This window comes from Vombatus ursinus, unplaced genomic scaffold (assembly GCF_900497805.2).
Source record: "Vombatus ursinus unplaced genomic scaffold, bare-nosed wombat genome assembly UNPS02014773.1, whole genome shotgun sequence".
Classification (NCBI taxonomy): Eukaryota; Metazoa; Chordata; class Mammalia; order Diprotodontia; family Vombatidae; genus Vombatus; species Vombatus ursinus.
Genome location: NW_020954551.1, coordinates 26486866 through 26495237, shown reverse-complemented (window position 1 = coordinate 26495237; position 8372 = coordinate 26486866). Strand labels below are relative to the sequence as shown.

General features: G+C 39.6%; 1 protein-coding gene across 4 annotated transcripts in view; it reads left to right on the top strand.

The window, feature by feature from the left end:
* IL5RA (interleukin 5 receptor subunit alpha) overlaps positions 1 to 7790 on the top strand; it is a 51411-nt gene extending 43621 nt beyond the window's left edge. For all 4 annotated transcript variants that reach the window (XM_027863932.1, XM_027863933.1, XM_027863934.1 and 1 more), the window contains 2 exons: positions 3938 to 4022; positions 7016 to 7790. In XM_027863932.1, coding sequence (XP_027719733.1) covers positions 3938 to 4022; positions 7016 to 7102 — 172 coding nt within the window. In that variant the 3' untranslated portion in view covers positions 7103 to 7790. The remainder of the gene's footprint in view (positions 1 to 3937; positions 4023 to 7015) is intronic.
* Positions 7791 to 8372: the final 582 nt, after the last annotated feature.

Sequence of the window (8372 nt, the reverse complement as noted above, 5' to 3'; positions counted from 1 at the left end):
CAAACTTACTAGTGGTATTGCTGGATCAAAGGGTATGCACAGTTTTATAGCCCTTTGGGCACAGTTCCAAATTATTCTCCAGAATGATTGGATCACTTCACAACACCACCAACAATGCATTAGTATTCCAATTTTCCCACATCTTCTCCAACATTTATCATTTTCCTTTTCTGTCAGATTATCGAATCTGATGGGTATGAGGTGGTACCTCAGAGTTGTTTTAATTTGCATTTCTCTAGTCAACAGTGATTTGGAGCATTTTTGATGTGACTATATATAGTTTTAATTTCTTCATCTGAAAACTGCCTGTTCATACCCTTTGACCATTTATCATTTGGGGAATGACTTGTGTTCTTATAAATTTGACTTAGTTGTCTCTATATATATTAGAAATGAGGCTTTTATCAGAAACACTGGCTGCAAAAATTATTTCCCACTTTTCTGCTTTCCTACTAATTTTGGTTGCATTGGCTTTGTTTGTTGCAAAACGTTTTTATTTAATGTAATCAAAATTATCCATCTCACATTTCGTAATGTTCTCTGTCTCTTGTTTGGTCATAAATTCTTCTATTCTTCATAGATCTGACAGGCGAACTATTCCTTGATCTCCTAATTTGCTTAGGGTATCAACCTTTATGTCTAAATCATGTACCCATTTTGACATTTTCTTGGTATATAGTGTGGGATGTTGGTCTATGCCTAGTTTCTACCATATTATTTTCCAGTTTTCCCAGCAGATTTTGTCAAATAGTGAATTCTTATGCCAGAAGCTGGAGTCTTGGGGTTTATCAAACAGTAGATTACAGTAGTCATTTATTACTGTGCTTTGTGTATCCAGCCTATTTCACTGATCCACCACTCTATTTCTTAGCCAAATAGTTTTGATGATTGCCACTTTATAATATAGTTTTAGGTCTGGTACAGCTAGGCCATTTTTCTTTGCATTTTTTAATTCCCTTGATATTCTTGACTTTTGTTCTTTCAGATAAATTGTTATTATTTTTTCTAGCTCTATAAAATAGTTTTTTGGTAATTTGATTGGTATGGCACTGAATAAATAAATTAATTCAGGTAGAATTGTCATTTTATTATATTAGCTTGGCCTACCCATGAGCAATTGATATCTTTCTAATTGTTTAGATCAGACTTCATTTATGTGAAAAGTGTTTTGTAATTGTGTTCACATAGTTCCTGGGTTTGTCTTGGCAGGCAGAATCCCAAATATTTTATATTTTCTATAGTTATTTTAAATGGCATTTCTTTCTCTATCTCTTGCCGCTGGGATTTGTTGGTAATATATGGAAATTTGATGATTTATGTGGGTTTATTTTATATTCTGCAACTTTGCTAAAGTTGTTAATTATTTCAAGTAGCTTTTTAGTTGATTCTTTCGGATTCTCTAAGTAGACCATCATATCATCTTCAAAGAGTGATAGTTTTGTTTCTTCATTGCCTAGTCTAATTTCTTCAATTTCTTTTTCTTCTCTTATTGCTAAAGTAACATTTCCAGTACGATATTGAATAATAGTGGTGATACTGGGCATTCTTGTTTCACCTCTGATCTTATTGGGAAAGCATCTAGCTTATTCCCCTTACATATAATACTTGCTGTTGGTTTTTAGATGGATACTACTTATCCTTTTAAGGAAAACTCCATTTGTTCCTGTGCTCTCTAGTGTTTTTAATAGGAATGGATACTGTATTTTGTCAAAGGCCTTTTCTGTATCTATTGAGATAATCATATGATTTCTATTAGTTTTGTTATTAATATGGTCAATCATGCTGATGGTTTTCCTCATATTGAACCAGTCCTGCATTCCCAGTATAAATCCCACCTGGTCATAGTGTATTATCCTCCAGATAAGTTGCTGTAATCTCTTTGCTAAGATTTTATTTAAAATTTTTTGCATCAATATTCATTAGGGAAATTGGTCTATAATTTTCTTTTTCTGCTTTGGCTCTTCTTGGTTTAGGTATCAGCACCATATTTGCATCATAAAGGAATTTGGTAGGACTTTTTCTTTACCCACTTTCCCAAATAGTTCATATAGTATTGGAATTAATTATTCTTTAAATGTTTGGTAGAATTAACTTGTAAATCCATCTGGCCCTGGAGATTTTTTTTCTTAGGGATTTCATTGATGGCTTGTTGAATTTCTTTTCCTAAAATGGGGTTATTTTAGTATTTTATTTCCTCTTCTGTTAATCTGGATAATTTATGTTTTGTAAATATTCATCCATTTCACTTAGATTGTCAGATTTATTGGCATGCAGTTGGGAAAAATAGCTTCTAATTATTGCTTTAATTTCCTCTTCATTGGTGGTGAATTCACCCTTTTCATTTTTGATAACTGATAATTTGGTTTTCTTGTTTCTTTTTTTAAATCAAATTAACCAAAGACTTATTTATTCTATTATTTTTTTTAATAAAGCTGGCTCTTAGTTTTATTTATTAGATCAATAGTTTTCTTATTTTCAGTTTTATTAATCTCTCATTTGATTTTCAGAATTTCTAATTTGGTATTTAATTGGGGATTTTTAATGTTCTTTTTCTAGCTTGTTTAGTTGCATGCCCAATTATTGAGTTCCTCTTTCTATATTTTATTCATGTAAGCATTTAGAAATATAAAATTTCCCCTAAGTACTGCTTTGGTTGCAACCCAAAAATTTTGGAATGTTATTTCATTATTGTTATTCTCTTTGATGGAATTATTGGTTGTTTCTGTGATTTGTTGTTTGACCCACTCATTCTTTAGGATTAGATTATTTAGTTTCCCACTAGTTTTTAGCCTATCTTTCCATGACCCTTTATTACATGTAATTTTTATTGCATCATGATCTGAAAAGGATGCATTTAATATTTCTGCCCTTCTGCATTTGATTGTGAGGTTCTTATGCCCTAACATATGGTCAGTTTTTGTGTAGATGCCGTGTGCCATGGAGAAGAAGGTATATTCCTTTTTATTCCCATTCACTTTTTCTCTTGAAATCTATCATATCTAACTTTTCTAAAATTCTGTTCACTTCCTTAACTTCTTTCTTGTTTATTTTGTGGTTAGATTTACCTAGCTCTGAGAGGGAGAGGTTGAAGTGCCCCACTAGTACAGTTTCACTGTCTATTTCTTCCTATAACTCACTTAACTTCTCCTTTAAGAATTTGAATGCTATACTATTGACCAATTCATATTCCCCTTTGAGGCTTCACATGTAGACATTTTGACATTGTTGTCCTCTTCTGAGTTTGTGTTTTGATCTTCCCTGTTGCCATAGTAGCTTTCTATGGTCAGGGCTCTTTTCCGTTTCTTGCTCATTTTTTTAGCTTATTTTGTGGCTTTTGGGGTCTGCTCCTGGGGCACAGAGGGCACTGTCCCCAGCTTCTTGTGCTGGGGGCCAGGGGCCTGGACACTGACTTTCTGTTTTAAGGCCTCAGGTGCTGGCAGCTTGCCCACTGTGCTGGGGTGGCCCAGCACAGTTATGCCTGTTATGCCCTGGGTTCTGGGGCCAGAGTGCCTTCTGCACTGTGGCTGGAGGCCTCACAGTTGGCCTGCTGTGCCACTGGCCTTCTAAGCCAGGACTGTGGGGCCTTGGGTGTTGATCTGTTCTGGGACTAAAAGACTCCTGATGGCTTGCCTGGACCCCATCTGCACTGGGCTGCGCTCCCCTACCCAAGTGATACAGGCCTTTCCTGAGGTCCTTCCAACTTATCTTAAGCTGGAAAATGGTTTCCCTCTGTCTTTTTGTAGGTTCTGTTGCTCCAGAATCCATTTAGAGGCTTGATTTAACATTGTTTCTGAGGGAAACTGGGGAGAGCTAAGGTAACTTCCTGGCTTCTCTCCACCATCTAGTATGTATCATTTAAGGGTCATTTCTAGAGCGAAGTTTTCTAGCCAGAGAACAAGTGACCTTGTTTAAAATCTCTCCTTTACTTCTTTTTCAGCTGCCAGGTATGGACCAAATTATTTCCTCCCATTCCAGCACCAAACAGGAAAGTTAAGGATCTCTCCTTAAGCAACATCTATGAGGTAATTTCTCAAGAGTCTTGATATCTAGCCTGCTTAGGAATACTTGTGTAGTATGCTGAAATAGCACATTGAGTTTTTATGTAGTGAAAAGATTATGTCGCTGGGGACACCTGTGTGCTATTCTCTCTCTGTTTCTCTCTCTTTTTTTCTCCCTCTGTCTCTATCTCTCTTTCTGTCTCTCTTACATACACACACAGACACACATACACAGATAGACACGTGCTTATACACAGACACACATGCACACACACACACACACACACACATATTTCTACCTCTTTGTTCAAGAATATTTGAATATTTTAATGGAATCACCTGGTCATTTCAGTTAAACAACTTGCCAAATTGCATTCTTCTTCCCCATTCCTAGACTGACTCTTCAGTTGTATCTAAGAAGCATAGATTTTAAAGGTAGAGGTTATCTTGTCTCATTTTGTAGATGATAAACTGAGGTACACAGAGGTTAAGTGACTTACACAGGGTCATTTAGCTACTAAGTGTCTAGGATGGGATTTGAAGCCAGGTCTTTCTGATTCTAAAGTCTGGCACTCTCTCCACTTTACCATACAGCATCTGGTAGTTGTGGTTGTGTAGACAGCTTTCATTGACTTTCACATCTTCTGCTCCATTAGCTTACTAGGGAAAGGTGGCATAAGCCCTTTCTCCAGCACAATCAGCTAGGGTGCCATTCATTCATCTAACAGATCTTTATAGGGGGCTTTCATGGTTCACAGTCACCCGGGAAGTGGTCACTTCTTTGGCAGGCCCTGGGTATGTTTCAACTTTCCTACCCAGACCTGAAATGGACCCCAGATGGCTGAGCCCAGGTGAACAGAGACCACAGGCAATGTCTTAGACAGTTGAGGCTTTTCCCCGTTTTGTCTGTATCCTTGGTTCCCCTTTGTTCTGGAAGTACAAGGTCAGCTTAGACAAAACTGTCACCAGCATTTTGGAAAGGGGAGCCCAGTGACTAATAGTCTGCCGCCAAGCAGACACTTGACCACCCTTCCAAGGTGTGTTTGAAATTCCTCTGAAATTGGACCTGACCTGCATTCTCCTAAGAACCACAGGGGATGTGAGCAGCCGTCTTAAGTCCTTTGTCTGAGCCTCTTAATGGGTCATTTTAATGCTTGTATCTGATTTCCCCACAGAAAACAAGCCATTCCTATTGATAGCAAAAGAAGTAGGCTTACAAGCTTATTTGATAAGCTCATGGTTTGTTTTTAATTAAAAGTAAAAGCATCTGTTCAAAATAACCTGACCTGGGGAGGAACAAGAGGATTTCAGTATAAGCAAATAGCAAATATTAATGTTAGCGCTAAGCTCAACCTGGCTTCCCAGGGCCTCTTGTCCTCTTGCCATGTTGTTCTTTCCTATTAAACAACCTCAGCAATTAAAGAGAAGAAAAAAGGAACAAGTAAAATGAAGGAATCGAATGCTGCAGTGTGCCCAAAGGACTGAAATTCTCCAGTCACCGGAAAAATGGTAGAACCCATTCCAGCTTCCCCATATGTGGTCTTCCCCTCCTGTATGCTCCCCAAGTGCTTCTGCCATCACACAAAGCAATCACCTCCAAGGGCCCTGCTCCAACTGGGTTTGGCTCCACTCTTAATAGAGGCAATAAGGGGCCCAGTCAGTGCCAGTGGTGGCAACAGCTTTGACAGTACAGGCAGCAGCCCAGTAGGAATCAGCTAGAAAGTGTTAGGAAGAAGAGGAAATGGTGGAGGGGTGTTGATCATTTCTAATTACAGCTGGCATCCCAGGAGTAGTGCTGGAGGCAGTCTTGGGCTTTGGGGATCTCTGCCTTCCAAGAGCTCTCTCAGGGTAAGGGTTTGTCAAGTAAGTTTTTGCCTGCTCAGATCCCAGTGAGAAGCCATTCTGACTGTCATATCAACAGGAAGTTTGTTTTGCATCATTTAGGCTCCATTCTTGACTGCTATTTACTGTGTGACCGTGGACAACTCACTTACCTTCTCTGGTCCTCAGTACCCCTTTGAAAGAATGAAGGCTGTGGACTAAAGGATCCTCACCAGCCTTAAAGCCTATGATTCGATGAATCTTTCCTCTCTAGTCAGTCAATTAACAAGCATTTCTTAAGTGCGTAGTATGTGCCAAATGCTGCTCTAAGTGCTAGAGGTACAAAGAAAAGCAAAAATTCTGTCTTTGACTTCCCTCAGGGGGTTTACATTCTAATAGGAGAGACAACATGTAAATAAGGCAATATATTCAGAGTAGAAGGAATCTTAGAGGGAAGGCCCAGGGAGAGAGGGCGAGGAGAGGCTGGGAAAGGTCTCCCGCAGAATATAGAATTTGAGCTGAGGAAGCTGGGGGAGACAAGAGAGGGACGCCTCCTGCCTCCCGAACATCTTGGCTTTAATTATGACAAGAATGGCTTTTTCTAAATGTTAAAGTAAGTTTCAAATCAGCTTCAAAACAGATTGATGTTTCCTCTCCAATGTAGGAAGGTAATGCAGTGCTGTGAACAGATTGCTGGTGTTCAAATACTGCCCGCTGTTCACTATTTCTGTGACTTTGGCCAAGGCCTCTCTGGGCCTTAGTTTCCAGCTTTCAAATGAGTTGTTCAGACTAGATGATCTACAAGGTCACTTCTGGCTTTAAGTCTATGATCTTATGACTTGTATGACCTTGGGCAAGACACTTCAGTTTCAAAGGGCCTTAATTTTCTAACGGGTAAAATGAGGGAAGTAGATGACCATCAAGGTCCCTTCCAGCTCTAGTCTGATCCTAATTCAAAGGTTTTATTATTGCTAGAGTTATGCATAGAAAAGGTCAACATATTTAACTGGGATATGGAAGGTAAAATTTCATACACTGCATTATTTGTAATTGTTTCTCTTAAAGAATACATAACAACACCCTTGAAACCAAGCTGTGTGACCAACCTTGTGGACAACCAGGATATCTTTAGAGGTTTTCTTTCAAGGGGCTGAAGTCAAAGCAAATGGCTTTATTTCTTAATATTTGTTTTCCAGAAAACCAGGTCCAGTGAAACAGAAATCGAGGTCATAAGTTATGTGGAAGACCCTGGATTGGACAATTTGGATGATTCTGTATTTTGATATTCACTGATATAGTCCAAGGTAATGCCCTGGGCTGTACCAGGAGAGACAAGGACAGATGATTCCTTTGGGACTCAGCCTTCCTTCTGACATCTTGGTATTCAGATTTCAAGTGGCATCCCATTGAACTACAACACCCTCCACCCAACTGTATCTTCCTGGGTTTTTTTTGTTTTTTGTTTTTTTATTTTTTGTTTTTTTGAAGTGGGACTTGTTAGTCTCTCTGTGATCACAGCAAGGGAACTGAAGATGCCCAGGTGCAAGTCAGGTGCTTTCAATCTTTTGAAGAGCAAGTTTCTAATGCAAATGGAATGTTTTGTTGTTCACATCAACGCCAATCCAGGTATTCTCTTTGAAAGGATTCAACCAAAGGACTCAGGAAGAAACTATATGCAGGCCTTGCTTTTGTAAATATGTCTACTGGCCTGCTTACTAAGAATGAGGTCCATGAGTTCAATAGTTCTTTATGTCTCAAGAGCCATGGGAACAGTTTTCTTGTGTGTATACACATATATGTATTATAAACAAAGAATGGTCTGGGGAGTGTGTCTGTGTGGGGGGGTAGGGCCAAGATGGAGGAGTAAAGGCGAGGACTCGTCTGAGCTCTCCTGAATTCCCCTCCAAAAAACATTAAAATAATGCCTCAAAATGAATTCTGAAGTGCATAACCAATAAAAGGATGGGGTGAAACAATTTTCTAGCCCAAGACAACTTAGAAGGTTGTCAGGAAAGGTCTGTCTCACTGGGGTGAGAGTGGAGCACAATCCAGTTCAGACTGTGCCAGGGTGGGCTGGGCCCTAGCAAGCCAGCAGCAGGCCATGGGGGAATCAGTGGAAGCAACTTCCAGAGCTTTGAAGCCATAGATGATAAGGTCAGAAAACTGACCAGCAGGAGATTACAGGGGACCCTTTGCTGGTATTGGGAGCAGGATTCTGTTGCCTTGTCCACATGTGGTTCTGGGCCACAGACTCAGTGCAAGAGGAGCACTAGCCAAGCAGGGACCCTGGTCATAGTTCCAGAGTTGAAAAGAGTGCTTGTAGTCACTCTCAGACCAGAGCACAGTCCAGGAGAACAGTGACTTCACTTCTCTTTAGATCATACCACCTTGGAAGAACTGAAAACTTACACAGCCCCAGGACTGGGTCTGAAAATAGCAGCACACACAAACACACACACACACACACACACACACACACACACACAAAACCTGACGCTTGGGACGGTACCCACTCCACCTCAGGAACAGAGCTCAACTTTAATATAAAGTTAA